The 18,804-nt window shown below is 45.1% G+C and overlaps 1 protein-coding gene across 4 annotated transcripts in view; it reads left to right on the top strand.

Moving 5' to 3' along the window:
• The window catches only part of CORO1C (coronin 1C), a 69,830-nt gene that overhangs the window by 47,448 nt on the left and 3,578 nt on the right, over nucleotides 1-18,804 (top strand). For all 4 annotated transcript variants that reach the window (XM_083470923.1, XM_083470926.1, XM_083470924.1 and 1 more), the window contains exons 4-10: nucleotides 11,728-11,857; nucleotides 12,999-13,180; nucleotides 14,003-14,122; nucleotides 15,578-15,682; nucleotides 17,362-17,507; nucleotides 18,254-18,311; nucleotides 18,417-18,662. In XM_083470923.1, the coding sequence (XP_083327049.1) occupies nucleotides 11,728-11,857; nucleotides 12,999-13,180; nucleotides 14,003-14,122; nucleotides 15,578-15,682; nucleotides 17,362-17,507; nucleotides 18,254-18,311; nucleotides 18,417-18,662 (987 nt within the window). The remainder of the gene's footprint in view (nucleotides 1-11,727; nucleotides 11,858-12,998; nucleotides 13,181-14,002; nucleotides 14,123-15,577; nucleotides 15,683-17,361; nucleotides 17,508-18,253; nucleotides 18,312-18,416; nucleotides 18,663-18,804) is intronic.

Genomic DNA, 18,804 nt, shown 5'->3' with positions numbered 1-18,804 from the left:
ACAGTTTCATCCTGCATATTCCATTTCAACAGCAAGTTATACATTTTTGAAAGTACCTTGGTCTTAGGTTCTAACAGTTCTGTTTCTAATTTCGATTTTTCTACCTGGAAACCTGTTTTTTTGTCCAAATTAAAGACCTCCCTAATCTGAGCATAATGTAACCAATCTCGCACTTTATCCTTTAGTTTCTCAAGGCTCTGCAATCTCCAATTATCACCTTCTTTTTCTATTATTTCCCAATATTTCGGCCAATTGGCCTCCATATTGAGTCTTTTCTGGGCCTTGGCTTCCATTGGTGACAGCCACCTTGGGGTCTTGTTTTCTAGTAAGTCTTTGTATTTTGTCCAGACATTAAACACAGCCTTCCTGACAATATGGTTTTTTAAAGCCTTGTGAATTTTTACCTTGTCGTACCACAAGTATGCATGCCATCCAAAAGCATTATTGAACCCCTCCAGATCTAGGACATCAGTGTTCTCAAGAAGAAACCAATCCTTCAACCAGCAGAAAGCTGCAGATTCATAATACAACCTCAGATCTGGCAGGGCAAACCCCCCCCCCCCTCCTTAGCATCAGTTAGTATTTTAAATTTTATTCGGGGCTTTTTGCCCTGCCAGACAAACTTAGAAATATCTCTCTGCCATTTTGTAAAACATTCCACTCTGTCCACAATCTGTAGGGTCTGAAACAGAAGCAACATTTTTGGCAATACATTCATTTTTATCACAGCAATTCGGCCCAACAAGGAAAGTTTCAGTCTTGACCAACTTTCTAAGTCCTTCTTAATTTCTGTCCAACACTTTTCATAGTTGTCCTTAAATAAGTTCAGGTTTTTGGCAGTCATATTAACCCCTAGGTATTTCACCTTCTTAACAATTTTTAAATCTGTCTCTTTCTGAAACCTTTCTGATTCCTCAGTTGTCAAGTTTTTCCCCAAAACCTTTGTCTTCTGCTTGTTTAATTTAAAACCCGCCAACCGACCAAACTCTTGAATCAGTTCTAAAACTCTTTTCGTACTAGAGTCTGGTTCCTGCAATGTCAAAACCAGGTCATCTGCAAAAGCTTTAAGTTTGTACTGTTTGGCTCCGACCTGAATCCCTTCCACCAACCGGTCCCTTCTAATCATATTCAAGAGCACCTCAAGGACCGAAATGAATAGCAAAGGGGAAATAGGGCAACCTTGTCGTGTTCCTTTCTGAATCTTAAAGTCTTCTGTCACCACATTGTTAACTATTAATTTAGCTTTTTGTTCTGAATAATTTGCCTCTATGCCATTTTCAAACCCCCGTCCCACTCCCATCCCTTCAAGATTTTTCTTCATAAACATCCAAGAAATATTGTCAAAGGCCTTCTCCGCATCTATAAAAATCAAGACTGCTTTTGTATTCATATTTGTTTGTAAAAGTTCCAAAATGTCAATAATGTTTCTAGTGTTGGCAAACAAATGTCTACCTGGGAGAAAACCTGCCTGGTCTTTGTGAATTACTTCATTTAATACTTTTTTAAGTCTACTTGCCAAAATGTCAGCAAAGATTTTATAATCCACATTCAGGAGAGAGATGGGACGGTAGTTCTTAAGTTGTGTCTTTTCAGTTTCCAATTTGGATATCAATGTGATGAAGGCTTCTTTCCACGATTCCGGTGCCCTCTTCCCCTCCATGATCTCATTGCAGACCTCCATTAATGGTTGTATCAGATAATCTTTCAATATCTTATAGTACTTGGAGGTAAGCCCATCTGGCCCTGGAGACTTGCCCAATTGCATATTCTGGATGGCACCTTCGATCTCTTGTTGTGTTATTTTATAATTCAGGGTTGTTCTGTTTTCTTGAGACAATCTTGGTAGGCCATTCCTTTTCAAAAATTGGTCTATCTCTGTCTCATTTTGCGGCCCTTGGGTGTAGAGTTGTTTAAAATATCTCTGGAAACACTTTCTAATCTCCACAGGATTCTGAATGTTTTTCCCTTCAATCTCTAAGTTAGTAACCGTATTTAATTTTTGTCTCTTTTTCAGCTGCCATGCTAGCAGCTTTCCACATTTATTTGCCGATTCGAATGATCTTTGTTTCATTAACTTGATTTTCCACTCCACTTCCTGATTTATCAATTTAGAGTATTGTGCCTGGTAAAGTTTAATTTCTCTCAGAATCTCCTGTGACTTCGGTTTCGATCTTAGCTTTTTCTCACATTCCCTAATTTTCTCCAAAATCTTATCCTTTTTCTCATTCTGTGGTCTTTTCTTTATGGTGTTCTGTTGTATCAGAAACCCCCTCATTACAGCTTTACTTGCGTCCTAGATTACTCTTTTTTCCACCGTAGTGTTCAAATTTATTTCAAAATAGTCCTTCAAGGCTTTTTGGGCCTTTTTAATGATCTCCTGATCTCTAAGTAGGTTGTCATTCATCTTCCATCTAAAGGAGCCGGTTGTAGTTAGTCTCATATCCATCTTTACTGCGTTATGGTCGGAGCAAGTCTTTGGGCAGATTTCCACTTTCCTAGTCTTAGGTGCCAGACCTCTAGTTACCCAAATTTGGTCGATTCTTGTCCATGTCAGTTGGGCTTCAGAAAAGAATGTTCCTTCTCTTCCTAGAGGGTTTTTTGACCTCCAAATGTCAATTAAGTCCATATTGTCGGTCAGTTCAAAAAATGTTTTGGGTAGTCTGCCATCTTTTGAAACGTTTTGGTTTTGTGACTTATCCATATTTGTGGACACCACCCCATTCATGTCTCCCATCATGATGATGTTACTATAGTCCAGATAGTCCAGCATTGTCTCATGCAGCTTCTTGTAAAATTCCGATTTCCCCTCATTTGGTGCATAGATGCCTAATATCAAAAACTTTTCGCCTTGTGCTTGAATTTCAATTGCCAAGATTCTCCCTTGCTCATCTTTAAAAAAAAAATTTGGTGACAGGCTCTCCTTGGCGTAGATCACCACCCCTCTCTTTTTAACTCGGTTTGATGAAATAAATTATTGGCCTAATCTTTTATTGACTAATACTTTTTTGTGGAGCCTAGTCACATGTGTTTCCTGCAAGCAAATAATGTCCAATTGTTCTTTCTTTAATATGTGAAATATCCTTCTCCTTTTCTCCGGGGAATTTCCGCCTTTCCATCCAGGTCCATTCAGACCCATGTCTGCTTAGCTTCAGCAGAGAGAGAAGACTTGCATGGTTTTTTTTTAAATTATACGTGTTTTTTCACAATGCAGAGAGGTGAACAGTCCAGCCCTTTTGGCTTCTTTCTTGCTTAACTTCTAGAGGGGTTTGCTGTAAAATGCTGCCATGAGGCCGCCTAGTCTGAATGCTCACTTTGAAGAATGATTTTTCTCATGCCAGGAAATAAGGAACTGCTTAAATGTGGATTCTTCAGAACCTTTTGAATGTTGGTAATGTACTGCAGGTTTTGTCTTCCTCAGTTGGAGAATGTTGGATTATATTAGGGTTTTGTGGAGGATGCCAAATGGCTCTTCTCAAATGGGAGGAATTAATTTCAGCCTGAGTCATTCAGTCTGTTCTGCTGGTTTGCTGGACATCCAGGATCTTCAAAAAAGCAAAAGGTTTGAGTTGACAGTGATGCCAATCATGACCATTGGCTTGCTAAGTGAATCCTTGAAGTTCCGGACAAATGCATTATGCTGATAGCTGTGGGTTTTCTCAGTAAGTCACTGGTGGCCTATAGTTCCCTTGAAGCACCTGGATGTCATGGGTGGTAGATGGGTGTGATATAAGACAGAACCCCAGCGAGACGAGAAATAATTATAACTAGATCCTGCCATGGAGGGATCTCAAAACTGAACTGGTAAACTCATTATGGACTCTGAGACAAAGCACTCTCTTGAGGCAGTGTAAAATCCAGGAGGGAAATGGAGAAAGCAGAGCTGAGGGGGTGAGGAATTTCTAACCAGGGTTGAGTTTGAGGCCAGGCTCACTTTGGTGCAGCGCTTCTTTGTACATGTGCAGAGAACATTTCCTTTGCCACCAAATTAACTACAGGTTCTTTCTACACAGTTGGAATTGGGGACCAGCCTCCCAGATCAGAGGATGTGGCTTCTCTTCAGCCCTAGAAATTCATCTTTGTAGAAATGAACAGCTGAACCCCCCCCCTTCCCAAGTGGCTGCCTTTGTCATGTTTGGGGGCTGTTTTGCCAGATGTGGCTGCTTTAGTTTGTTCCTTGTGGACATTCATGTGGCAAATTGGTTTGGGAAAGCAAGAATACAAAAACATTGGAGCGATTCTATTCTAGAATTCTATCTTGGCATAGAATTCTAGAGTTGGAAGGGATCCCCAAGGGTCATCTATTCCAACCTTCTGTAATCTAAACTAAGCATCCATGACAGATAGCCACCCGACTTCTGCTTAAAAATCCACCACCTTCCAAGGGAGTCCATCCCACTATAGAACAGTCACAAAGTTCGTCCTGGTGTTTAGTCGGAATCACTTTTCTTGTAACTTGAAGCTATTGGTCCTACCCTCCATCCTCCATGTGACAGCCCATCAGATATTTGAAGGTGGCCATCATATCTCCTCTCAGTCTCTTCTTCTCCACGTGAAACATAGCCAGTTCTCTTAACCATTCTTCATAAGGCTTGCTTTCCAGACCCCTAGCATCTTGGTTGCCCTCACCTGCACACGTTGCAGCTTGTCAATATCCTTCTTAACAGGTGTGGTCTGAGCATGGCAGAATAGAGTGGTACTATGACTTCCCTTGATTGGAACAATGTACTTTTCTTGATAGAGCCTAGAATAGTATTAGCTTTTTTTGCTGCTGCATCACACTGTTGACTCATGTTCAGCTTGTGGTCTACTAAGACCCCAGAACCTTTTCACATGTAGTACTGGCAAGCCAGGTGTCCCCCATCTTATATTTGTGCAGCTACTTCTTCCTGCCTTAGTGTAGATCCTTACATTTGTCCCTATTGAAATTCATTTTGTTAGTTTGGGCCCAGTTCTCCAATTTGTTACAGTCATCTTGAATTCTGAGTCTATCTGTGACGTTGGCTATGCCTCCCAGTTTGGTGTCATCTACAAATTTGATGAGCATCCCCTGAATACTTTCGTCCAAGTCATTTATAAAGACGTTGAACAACAAGGGACCCAGGACGGAACCCTGCAGAACCCCACTTGTCACTTTTTTCCTGGGTGATGAGGAACCATTAGTGAGCGCTCTTTGTAATTAATAAATGTTGCACACTGCCTTGAGGCCTCTTGAAGCTGAACAGTAGTATTTTATTCTTCCATAGATTAACAACCAACAACTTAGCAATTAGAGACATCACTGAAGACTACCCAACCTCCCTATAGACAGATCATAACAACTTGCTCAATAACCTCTGCATAGACTTTCTGCAAGCAAATTGGGATGAATATTCCAGAAACCGATTGTCTGAAGGAATCCTGTGAAGCTCTGCTGTTTTTTGAGGGCAGCTGTCAACGAAAATGGTTGTCAGAGGTGTCACTTGTTGGAATGAATGCATCTGACATCATGTAAATTCTTGGCACCTAGACTTCTAGTGGCAGCCAAATCTAGGAATGCTTTTGTGGTCAGAATGTTTATGAATTATGGAAAAATGGGGCCAGTGTAAAACTAGGTATGTTTGACCCAATCTTGGTATTGCTTTAGTTACCTTATTTTGCATGACATTGAGGGCTTAGCTGACCACATGTGTGTTTGGGTCTTCCTGGTCAAGTATGTCTTTTCTTGTAAGCATTCAAGTTGGCACATGTATTAGGTTCTCAGTTTGTGCACCTGGGGCAAAACTGGTCGTTGCTTGGGCATTTCCCATTATGTAATGTTTGGTTTCCTGAGTGTAGTCTCTCTGCAGTCAGCAGTGCCCGACTGGTTGTGAATTTACCAGAGCGCAGCATTTCAAGAGAGCTGCAACTGATAGGTCTGTAGGCCAACCCTCGCAAGCAAAGAAAGAGAGGCTGTGGCCTGTGTACACCATATATACCCCAGACCATACTTTGAGCACTCCTGCAGAAAAGGATTTGGACATGTTTGTCTTTCTCCCATGCTTCATAGACCTAACTCAGGCCTGTCTTGGCTTCTGCTGCTGTGCTGTTATCTGATCTGTCTGTTAGTCCTCCTGCTTCCCCAATTGCCTGTGGAAATCTTCCAGTAGTGTACTCTCTCACACTTCAATCCAGTTAAACAGCTCCGTTCATGTTCAAGGGTTGGCGTCTCTCCTTAAAGCCCTATACGGCCTAGGACCCTCGTACCTACGGGACCGCCTCTCCTGGTATGTCCCACAGAAGAACTTACGGTCTGCAAATAAAAACATCCTGAAGATCCCAGGCCACAGAGAGGTTAGGCTGGCCTCAACCAGAGCCAGGGCTTTCTCGGCCGTGGCTCCAATCTGGTGGAACGCTCTGTCACAAGAGACTAGGGCCCTGTGGCACCTGTCATCTTTCCGCAGGGCCTGTAAGACAGAGCTGTTCCACCAGGCCTTTGGTCAGGGCGCAGCCTGACCCCCTCCTCTGGCAATCTGCACAGAATTTTGCTTAATGGTTGCCATCAATTTGATTTTAATTAATTTTTATAATGAAAGGTTTTTAGAATGTTGGATTATTTTGATTGTTGTTAGCTGCCCTGAGCCCAGCTTCGGCTGGGGAGGGTGGGTATAAATAAAATTATTATTATTATTATTATTATTATTATTATTATTATTATTATTATTATTTTGCAGGCCATATGGCTGCCTTGATATCATCAAGGCAAGTGGAGGAAAGATCCGAATGAATGCAACCAAACACTGGTAAGGGCTCATTATTGAGCCTACCTAGTGGCAGTGAAGGCAGCAAAGAAGGCATATTTTGCTGCCTTCATTGCATCCTCATTATGTCGTCCAGCAGAGCTTTTCTGGGTTGTACGGGGCCTTTTACAGGCTGGCCCAAAGGAAGTGATAGGACCAATGGTAGCTCACTGTGACTTGTTTGCAAAGCATTTTGAGGTTAAAATCACTTGCATCCACCAAGACCTTGACTCTGCTGTTATAGCAGATGAATCTCATGGGGTGTCCAGAGCACAGTCTAGGCCTGTTGTGCTGGATGAGTTTCAGTTGGTAAGGCTCGAGGGGTGGACAAGGTGCTTGGATCAGTCAGAGTGACCACTTGCGCTCCAGACCCTTGCCCCCCTTGGCTGATAAAAACCAGCAGGGAGGGAACAGCTGGCTGGGCCAGGGAGGTGATCAGTGCCTCTTTACGAGAGGGGGAGGTCCCTGCCTGTTTGAAGGAGGCAGTGGTAAAACCACTCCTTAAGAAACATTCCCTGGATTCGAAAAATCTAACTACTAATTGCTAATCTCCCTTTCTTGAGCAAGGTTCTGGAGTAAGTGGTTGCAGACCAGATCCAGGCGCTTTTGGAAGAAACTGATTTTCGGGATTCGTTTTGAACAGGGTTTAGGCCCGGTTTTGGCACAGAAAGTGCTATGGTTGCCCTGTATGATGACCTCTGTCGAGAGAGAGGCAAGGGGAACACGTCCCTGTGAATTCTTCTCAACTTCTCAGCAGCTTTTGATACCATCAACCATGGCGTCCTTCTGGAGCGACTCTCCAAACTAGGGGTGGCTGGCACCGCTTTGCGGTGGTTCCAGTCCTACTTGGGTGGTTGTTCCCAGAGGGTGTGACTTGGGGAATGCTTTTCAGCCCCATGGAACCTTCAATGTAGGGTTCCGCAGGGCTCAATCCTGTCCCCCATGTTGTTTAACTTCTACATGAAACCGCTGGGTGGGGTTATCCGGAGGTTTGGAGTACGTTGTCAGCAGTATGCTGATGACACTCGGCTCTGTTTCTCCTTTACATCTGCAGTGGAAGTGCTGGACCAGTGTCTTGCCTCAGTCATGGACTGGATGAGAGCCAACAAAGTGAAGCTCAATCCAGATAAGACGGAGGCACTGTTAGTGGGTGGTTCCCTAGACCAGATGGGTGGGAGACCACTTGCTCTTTTTTAAAAAAATAATTTTTATTGATTTTAACATATAAATTATAAAATGTACCTCAAAACTTATCACTTATACAATCTTTTTAGATTTCCATCAGCACCTCTGATGATACACCGTTTTAACTACTTCTTATGCATTTCTTAACTTTATATTGCCTTTACATCTCTTAACAAATCATCCTTCCCATTCTCCATTTTTGCAATGCTTCCAATAATACTCCTCACAAAACTTCTTGCAAACCTACAAACATCGTCTGATCTTCACAAATACTTTTCAAATAGTCCGTAAATTTACTCCAGTCTTCCGTGAATTTCTGGTCCCGCCAGTTTCGAATCCTTCCTGTTAGTTTATCTAGTTCTGCAGAGTCCATTAACTTCATCCCCCATTCTTCAATCGTCGGTAATTCTTCTTGCTTCGATTTTTGGTCCAATGAGATCGCTTGCTCTTGATGGGATTACCCTCCCCCTGAAGGAGCAGGTTCGTAGCTTGGGGGTCCTCCTGGATCCTCGAGGCTCAGGTGGCCTCAGTGGCCCGGAGTGCCTTCCATCAGCTTCGGCTGGTGGCCCAGCTACGCCCCTATCTGGACAGGGACAGCCTAACTACTGTTCTCTATGTTCTGGTAACCTCAAGGTTAGATTACTGCAATGTGTTATGAGTAGGGCTGCCTCTGAAGACAGTTTGGAAACTTCAGATGGTGCATAAATTTGGTGGCCAGGTTGCTCACCAGAGGAAGACGGTTTGAGCATCTTACACCGATCCTGGTCCAACTGCACTGGCTACCGATTAGTTTCTGGGCCAATTCAAAGTGCTGGTTTTGACCTATAAAGCCTTAAACGGCTCAGGACCACAATACCTCAAGGACCGCCTGTTTCCATAGGAAACTACCCGAACCCTGAGATCATCTTCTGAGGCCCTTCTTCATGTGCCTCCTCCTCAAGAGGTCCGGAGGGTGGCAGCACGAGAACGGGCCTTCTCTGCAGTGGCTCCCTGTCTGTGGAATACTCTCTGTGTTGTTCTCCCCACGTGAACAGTGACATTTCTGCACTTCTCTAAATCTCAGCTCTCCACATATTTCTCATGCTTTTCAGATAAAAGCCCCAATAAATTCAGGAAACTGAATTGGACACACCAGAACACAGTTGGCTTACTGCAAGAAACTGAGAGTACAAATAGTTTTTTTCCTTAATCTGGTTCTTAGTGTTGCAGAGTTTTAAATCCATTTCAAATTTTCAAGAACTATCATCTGTTTTAGCTGTCAGTGGCTTTTTCCAGCTCCCTAAGCTTCAGGATTGCTTTGCTGTTTTGACTAGGCAAATTCCGCCCATTAAATTGGAACGGCTTGGGGCTCTTTTTGAATTACCTGCTTTGCTTTGAATGTTGGCTCAAACTTTTCAGTGGGCCATCATGAGAAACTCTGAGGTGAGTGTTGCCTCTTCTGACCTTGGGAGGGCAAAAGCCACTTGGCTTTGCTTGCTTTAGAGTCTTGGGTGTGAATTCTGCTGGAGCCTGTAATAATATACAGTGGTACCTCGGGTTAAGTACTTAATTCATTCCAGAGGTCCGTTCTTAACCTGAAACTGTTCTTAACCTGAAGCACCACTTTAGCTAACAGGGCCTCCCGCTGCTGCCACACCGCCGGAGCACGATTTCTGTTCTTAACCTGAAGCAAAGTTCTTAACCTGAAGCACTATTTCTGGGTTAGCGGAGTCTGTAACCTGAAGCGTATGTAACCCGAGGTACCACTGTACAGTGGTGCCTTGCAAGACGAAATTAATCCGTTCCGCGAGTCTCTTCGCCTAGCGGTTTTTTCGTCTTGCGAAGCAACCCTATTAGCGGCTTAGCGGATTAGCGCTATTAGCGGTTTAGCGGCTATTAAAGGCTTAGCGGCTATTAAAGGCTTAGCAGATTAGTGGCTAAAAGGCTATTAGCGGCTTAGCGGCTTAGAAAAAGGGGGGGGGAGCGGGAAAAAATCGGAACACTTGCAAGACGTTTTCGTCTTGCAAAGCAAGCCCATAGGGAAATTCGTCTTGCGAAGCAGCTCAAAAATGGAAAACCCTTTCGTCTAGTGGGTTTTCCGTCTTGCGAGGCATTCATCTTGCGGGGCACCACTGTATTCTCATCAGAAGCAGGCAGTAAGAGACTATAGAGCAGGTTGTTACTTTGCTGCCATCTGCTGGTGGTTAATTCTGCTTCCTCAGCAGTTCTCCCCGCTTTTGTATGTAGGTCAGCTCTGGTTCAGAAGCCATGATTGCCAGTGGTGACTCATGCAGAAGATGCCCAGGGGACACTTCCTTATTAGCCTTGCCGTCCCTGAAAGCCCCGGGAGGAGGACCCTGGGGTTCAAAGGCTGCTGTGGGTGGGTGTGCTGGTGGCTGTTGGCTCAGACTTTGTCCTTCAGGCCTGTAGGAATACATGCAAGCATCTTTAGGCACCAGGCAAAATGTTTCTCTCTAACCAGACCTTTGGCTAATTAAACATTCTGTGGCCTTTAAAGGGGTGGGGTAATTGGTTTGCTTTTGTTTTTGGTTTATTACATATTTTGTGTTCTCCTTTTGTATGCTTACATCGTGAATCACCCTGTGATCTTCGGGATGGTGATGTAATAATAGTAATAGTAATAATAATAATAATAATAATAATAATAATACAATATTTGGCAGATGCAGGGAGGGTTGGGGCTCTCTTTAGACCTTCTTGAGAACATGTCACCCTCCCTTGGTTGCTGATGCCTCCTGGAGCACTGAATGCCATTTGTGATAATAAAACAAATAAGAAATTGAGTTTGGACATAACAATTAAGTACTCCCCTTTGCCTTTTGTGCTCTCTTAGGCTAAGAAAGAAAAGCATTTACCATATTGGCCCGAATATAATACGCACTCACAAATCAGCTGCACCTTTAAAATTGAAGGAGGGAAAAGAAAAAAAGACAATACCTAGGCTGCTTCCTTGGGGGGGGGGCAGCACTGCTTTGCCAGGGGCCTTCCCCCTTCTTTCTGGCGGCTTGGGGGAGGCTTGGGAGGGGCAGGCGGACAGTGTGCCATTGCCCTGCGCTCCCAGGCTGCTTCCTGGGGGCGGGGGGAGCCACACCGCTTTGCTGGCGGCATAAGGTTGCGAATACAAGCTGCACTTTAACTTTTCACGGTTCAAATTTGGGGGGAAAGTGCGGCTTATAATTAGGCTAATACAGTAATGTGGTTGCTCAGCATGGGATCGTCCTACTCACTTTCAGAAGCCCCTAAGTGAGATGAATGCATCCTCCCTGTGAGTGTAGATGGGGCAGGTGGTAAAGCAGAGTGTTCAGTGCATGGGAGAGTCAGTTTGGTGGGTCACAGATCTTGTGCAGGCCCTGTGTAGGTTGAGGGGGGACAAGAAATCACCCAGCTCTAATCATGTACATTACAGGATAATGTTTCTTTACAGGATAATGTCATCTGTGTGTAAAATTTGCTACCAACCCCGGTTGCACCTTGGCAAATGGTTCAGTCAGAATGGCTCCCTTTGGAAGAAGTTCGCTGACTTTTTGCCATGCCCTTCAGGTGATTTGCAGGGAACACATCTCTGGAAGAATGACTCAAACTACAGAAAGAAATCCTGAGCTGTTTGCTTGCCAGCTGGGAGGCCTCTGGCTAGTCATGGCTTCTGAAATGGACCTGGCACTTCATCTGAATGCCAGCTTGGCAAATCTCCAGCTAGCTATGGTTTTGTCCACCTTTTGGAAAGTGACAATATTCCAGTAACCAAGGTTCCTCCCACCCCACCCTTCTTCTTTTTTCATTTTTGCAGGTCTGGCAGATCCCAGAGAATGGGCTTACGCTGCCCCTGACAGAGCCTGTGGTCATCTTGGAAGGCCATTCCAAAAGGGTGGGCATTGTGGCCTGGCACCCCACTGCGCACAATGTGCTGCTGAGTGCAGGTAGGCTCTGGATCCCCGAGGAACAAAAGGAATTGGCTTCTCCCAGCTGCCTGGCCTTTAGCTCTTGCAGAGCCAGGAAAACCTCTCCCAAAGCCTGTGGTTAAGAAAGGAGGCAAGGCCATACTCTGCTCACATGACCAGTTGGGCAAGATCCGCTTCCTGGAGGGTTTGGCCTTCCTTTTCCCCCTGTGTCATGTGTCACAGCTACTTCTTTTGAAAACCTACATTACCTTTCTAGTTTTCTTGCTCTTCACCAGGTGGATTGCTCACTCTGCTCTATTTCCTAGTAAATTTCTAATCTGCATTAAGTTTTCTTAAAGTTGCTTATTCTTTTGGAGTAAGTATTCCTGTTTCCCCCCTCCCCTTTTCTTTTGACTCTAAACTAGCACCTATGAAAAGGCACAGCGCTTCCCCCCCAATTCTGTGCCAAACCTTGACTTTCAGATATGGAGTTTGGGGTGTTATTTTTAGATGCATCACTGAACTCAGTGTGCAGAGTCAGTGATATTGGGGGGGGGGAAGGATAGAAAACCCATTAATGTGCTAATTTATTGGAAAATGGTTCTCCATATCCTAAGTGCTGATAGTGTTGTTTTAATGATATTCTTTATTGAACCAATCTAGGTTGACTTGGCCCTTTGCAAGCTAGTAATTGGTTTGCTTGATGAAGAATTCTTTGAGTCTTGAAAGCCTACATTCTCTTATGTTGGCAAAGTTAAGGTTTCCTGTCTGCGTGTTAAACAGAGACTTAAACTACTGACTTTCTTGTTTGAATTAAAATGTATCTCTGCCCACAAATGCGACCGCACAAGGCAACTAACACCCAAGAGGTGAAATAAAAAAGCAGTGAAATTGTCACAAAGAAATACAGCACAGCTGAAATATTAAAAGCAGAATAATATCAGTTTTTCTCTGGTGCTTGAGCAGAGAGGGGTCAGAGGACCTTCTTGGGGTAGAAAGCTCCATCGTGTTCTCCTTCCTTTTTTTTCCTGGGTGGCAAAGCTGGAGCGACCTTGAGGCTCCTTTTAGAGAGTGCTGGCTGTAAGGATTTTCATACCTCAGGGAAGCGGAAAATATTAACAGGTAACCCTTAAAACACGCACAGGTAACGGGCTTTTATTTCTTAATTGCCTTTCTTCAGGCTGCGATAATGTTATCATCATCTGGAACGTGGGGACAGGTGAGCCCCTCATAAATCTGGACGACATGCATCAAGACATGATTTACAACGTGAGCTGGAATCGGAATGGGAGCCTCATCTGCACAGCATCCAAGGACAAGAAGATCCGAGTGATTGACCCCAGGAAACAAGAAATTGTTGCAGTGAGTATGTGCTGTATGTAGCCCAGTATACCTGGAGGAGTGTCTCCACCCCCATTGTCCAGCCTGGACATGGAGGTCCAGCTCCAAGGGCCTTCTGGCGGTTCCGTCCCTGCAAGAAGTGAGGTTACAGGGAACCAGGCAGAGGGCCTTCTTTGTGGTGGCACCCGCCCTGTAGAACACCCTCCCAGCAGATGTCAAGAAAATAAACTACTGTCTGACTTTTAGAAGGCACCTGAAGGCAGCCCTGTTTAGGGAAGTTTTTAATGCTTGATATTTTATCGCTTTTTAAATACTCTGTTGGGAGCCTCCCAGAGTGGCTGGGGAAATAATAATAATAATAATAATAATAATAATAATAATAATAATAATAATAATTGGCAAGTGGTGGTTTGTCAAGGAAGCTGTGCTGCTTATCCTCCCCCGTGCCCCCGGCGCCTTCCCTCACTTAAAGCCAAGTTCATTGTGCACCGGGAAGCTAGTCATATTTCTGTACTTAGGCCCTTTTCTTCCCGAAACTCAAGGCACCGTTGTGCCACTTGTGGGTTCATCAGCATTTGGGGATTGGGTTTTATGTTCTGTTGTGTACATAATGCTTATGCATTCGTGCTTTGTCTGCTCATGCAGATTGGGGGTTGAAGGCTAGACATCATGAGTGGAGGGTGAATCCTTCCATTTGTAAGTACATTCATCTTTTTTTTTTTGGTTTCAGATGCCCTCACAGCTTGCTTTGCAAGTCTCATTGGGGACGTTAGGAGATAATATCAGTGACTGTTGCTACCATTTCCATCTCTTTCCTCTCTTGCTTCTCCTCCCCCAAACCAGGAGAAAGAGAAAGCTCATGAGGGAGCCCGACCCATGAGAGCCATCTTCCTCTCGGATGGGAACGTCTTCACCACGGGCTTCAGCCGGATGAGTGAAAGGCAGCTTGCACTCTGGAACCCTGTAAGTGCTTTAGCTGCCATCAAACATTGCCATAGAGCTCAGCAAACAACAACAGCAGCAACACCCTATTCCAGGGGTAGGCAGCCTAAGGACCGTGGGCTGGATGTGGCCCAATCGCCTTCTCAATCCGGCCTGCGGACGGTCCGGGAATCAGCGTGTTTTTACATGAATGTGTGCTTTTATTTAAAATGCATCTCTGGGTTATTTGTGGGGCATAGGAATTTGTTCATTTTTTCTCCCAAAATATAGTCCGGCCCACAACATGGTCTGATGGACGGTGGACCGGCCCACGGCTCAAAAAGGTTGCTGACCCCTGCAGCCCATCCTGCCAACAAACGTGTTCACTCTGCAACTCTGTCTTGATGCTTCAGATGTTCCCTTGGGAAACAAACTTTTAAGTTAGAATCCTAGCATTGTAGAGTTGGAAGGGACCTAAAGGGTTAATTTACTTACTTTTATTTAATTCTGCAACTGCCTTTTACAGCCCAGGCCCTTCGCACCTCAGGACAGAGGCAGGTGATAGGGTCTTTTTAGATAATTTGGTCAGGGCGGCTGTCTACCAGCTCCACCTGGTATGCAGGCTGAGACCCTCCCTGCCCACGGACTGTCTTGCCAGAGTGGCGCATGCTCTGGTTATCTCTCGCTTAGACTACTGCAATGCACTCTATGTGGGGCTACCTTTGAAGGTGGCTCGGAAAGTGCAATTAATCCAGAATGTGGCAGCTAGACTGGTGACTGGGAGTGGCCACTGGGACCACATAACACCAGCCCTGAGAGATCTGCATTGGCTCCCAGTACGTTTCCGAGCACAATTCAAAGTGTTGGTGCTGACCTTTAAAGCCCTAAACAGCCTCGGCCCAGTATACCTGAAGGAGCGTCTCCACCCCCATCGTTCTACCTGGACACTGAGGTCCAGCTCCGAGGGCCTTCTGCTGGTTCCCTCATTGCGAGAAGTGAGGTTACAGGGAACCAGACAGAGGGCCTTCTCGGTGGTGGCGCCTGCCCTGTGGAACGCCCTCCCATCAGATGTCAAGGAAATAAGCAGCTATCTTATTTTAAAAAGACATCTGAAGGCAGCCCTGTTTAGGGAAGTTTTTAATATTTAAGGCTGTATTGCGATTGGGAACCGCCGAGAGTGGCTGGGGAAAGTCAGCCAGATGGGCGGGGTATAAATAATAAATTACTACTACTATTATTATTATTATATTATTAGTAGTAGTATATGGCTTAATCTGAAACTCATTGCAACAAACTATATCAAACACCAAAATGCTCTGGAAGATGAGATCTGTCACATGTGACAACTGCAGCAAATTGTAGTTCTCAGATATTGTGCATTAAATTTTATTTTGGTGTTTGCTCTCTGGGCAGCCAGCAGCATCAATGTCATTCTGACTAGCAGGGTCACCAGAGTCCATGTCTTCCAAATGTAAGATGCCATTCTTCTCTCTGCAGAAAAGCATGGAAGAGCCCATTGCCCTCCATGAAATGGACACCAGCAATGGTGTGTTGCTACCCTTCTATGACCCAGACACCAACATCATTTACTTATGTGGAAAGGTAGGTCATGGCTGCTGTGCTGAAGAGAACGGTTGTCTGAGAAAAGCAGCCTGTTTGTGGCATTTCAGTGCTGCCTGCAAAGGTTGCCCAGCTGCTACTCCATCTCCTTCTTCTTGGGGCAATTATTTATTCTTGCTCCCCCCCCCCGCGCCCCGCTGTAGAGTGTGTGGATTCATGTGTGTATGTGTATAAAGATAGTGCAGAATGTGTATAAAGAGAATGCGACACATGATAGATACCAAAGGAGAGAACAAACCAGCTCCACTTCTTCTTAACAGTTTTCAAATCATTTGTTTGCAAGTCCCTCAGGACCACTAGTCTGTCATAGGAATTTAGATACTGTACATATTTGTTTAGTTATTTACAAATATTTATACCTTATATTTACAAATATTTATAAATATAAATCCCAGAGTGACTAACAATTAAGCAACAGAAAACAGTAATGATCACATTTAAAACGGCAAAACATAACATGAAACATTGAAACCACTCAATTCCCATACTGCTAAGATAAATCAGAGCATCTAAATAGCCCGAGCAAGAAGAGGTCTTCTTGACCCTGGGAAGACGACTCCTCTCTGTGGAATAAATTCCATATATTAGACCTCTTTGATGGTGCCCCATCTCTGGTCACTCCTCACGTGTCAGTGGTGGCTTCCCCAGCCCAATTTTTTTAGCTGCTGATGTTATGGAATTTAGGATGCCCTCAAGATATGGTGTGCACCACCCAGGGGTTCACAATGGTTTCGTGGCCCCCTCTCAATCTATGGCTTAGGCATTTTAAAAAACCACAGGGTCCCTGTTAAGTTTCACATGTGGTTTGAGAATCATTCTTTTTCTCACCTTGGATTTTGGGGGGTGAGGCGAGACTGGTCCTGCATTGCATCCCATGTTATTTTGGTGGAGTCCTGAAAGGATAATCAGAACAGTCTGCCCAGGCTGCAGGTTTGAGCTGCCCTGGACAGACACCTGTTAGACTGATAAGTTGAGAATTTTGTCAGGCAGAATTAACTGAACAATGTGCTGTCGTCCATTGTGTGTGGGGTGTGTGTGTGTGTGTGATTCTTGATTCTGCAGCCTTATATGTGAGGCTTTATGAAATCTTGAACATGCAGTAGGGAAAAAAAACACTACCTGCCCTCTTGTTTAAAAACTGCTTTGGGGCTACATGAAGAAGCCCAAGGAGTGTGGCTGATGGTGAGGCTGCAGGGGGAGAGTGAAGCTTTTCTCCTCCTTTCCTAATGCCAGCCCTCTAGTTAGCAGGTTTGGGAGAGGCAGAAGAAAGACCTGCTTTGCAAAACACCCAACTAAATTATGGAATTTTTAGATACAGTCAAGCCCCGCTAACGCTTTGTTCAAAGGCCTTGTGCCCCTTTGTATCCCCGCTGGTGGGGAGGGGGCCGCGGTGAGGAAAGGCTCATTGCTTGTAGGCTTCTGGCTCCCACTGTGGGCAGCAGCAGGGTGGATGCGCAGGCCTGTGCCTTGGTCCTGCAGGCTGCTTCACGTGTCAGTAGACATGATTCACACTGGGGGCTTCATGAATGTGCCAGAGACACCAGGTACCTGAAGGGTGGCCGTGTTGTACCAGGAATGGTCTGGGAGGACACACCTCCTCACCCCCGCGAGCAGGAGTCTGGGCCCGTAGTCACTTGCTTGCCCTCCCCAATTTATTCCAGGGTGACAGCAGCATTCGCTACTTTGAGATCACAGATGAGTCGCCCTATGTGCACTACCTCAACACCTTCAGCAGCAAAGAGCCGCAGAGAGGGATGGGCTTCATGCCGAAGAGGGGCTTGGATGTGAACAAGTGCGAGATAGCAAGGTAACGAGAGGCCGGGAAGAGTGCCAGTGACCCCGACTGCAGCCCTGGGATCTCTAGCTTGGCACCCTAACATTCTGGGTCACAAGTCCACCACTTGGCACTATACAATCTGAACTGTTTCAAAGGATGTAGGGATGGAAGATTTTGTAAAGGGAAGTGATGTCTCAAGGCATGCTGGATGTCAGGGTAACTTGTCTACATCAGAAGAATAATCTGTTTTAAAGAAGAAATTGACAAATAAAGCAAGCCAGGTGGCATTCCCCTTGTCATAGCCCCAAATACTGACACTTCTAGGATCTCATCGGTCAGCAGCAAAATACTTTCCTGAAATGCATGTTGTGGCTTCCATATTTGGGAAGAAAAATCGACCCAACCTCGGGATTTTCTAAACAATGGAAAGTCCTTTTGGTTTCAGCTGCTCTTTTGAGGTCCTTTTGAGGCCTCGAGAGGAAGAAAATTGGGCCATGCCTTAGCTTTGAGTTGAGTTGACTTTTTAAAAGGACAAGAAATCAGTGGCTGCCGGTCACACTGGCTATATGTTCCCTCCAGCGTGGGAGGCAGTGTGCCTCTGAAGGCTAAAGGGAAGAGTGCTTCTTGTGGCTTCCCACAGGCATCTGTCTGGTTGGTCAGGCAGGATGTTGATCTTAGAGGGGCCAGACTCAAAGCCAGATGAGCGGAACTTAACCCTGCAGGGGTCCTTTACTTTGACCTCTACCTCGACCTCGTGTGCTTCTTTTCTTCCAAAGGTTCTTCAAACTGCATGAGCGAAAGTGCGAGCCCATTATCATGACTGTCCCTCGGAAGGTGAGTGTTTGCGTTGTTTCAGATATGTGAGCGTCTTGTAGGACTTTTCGCAGCAGCACAGCTACTGATGTGGCCGTTGTATCTTCCCCCACCTCCCTTTTGCAGTCTGACCTTTTCCAGGATGATCTCTATCCTGACACGGCTGGTCCAGAGGCTTCCCTGGAAGCTGAGGAGTGGTTTGATGGGAAGAATGCCGACCCCATCCTTATCTCATTGAAGCATGGATACATTCCTGGCAAAAACAGGGATCTCAAGGTGGTCAAGAAGAACATACTAGACAACAAGCTGGCAGCAAATAAGAAAAGCGATCTCATCAGTGCCCCCAAAAAAGCAGCGGACACCTCAAACACCGTGAGTAAAAAAATAACTTCTTAGCTTTCAGTGTATGGAGTCTGAAATAGACTCATTTCCCCACTTGCATTAGATTATTGAGAAATTTGGAGCAGGAATTGCCTCTCCAGGCTCTCTCAGCATGCCCTGCTGGCTTGGCCTT

The sequence above is a fragment of the Podarcis liolepis genome, assembly GCF_965112155.1.
Source record: "Podarcis liolepis genome assembly, chromosome: 13".
Classification (NCBI taxonomy): Eukaryota; Metazoa; Chordata; class Lepidosauria; order Squamata; family Lacertidae; genus Podarcis; species Podarcis liolepis.
Note: the sequence above shows the minus strand (reverse complement) of the source record. Positions and strands in the feature narration are given on the sequence as shown.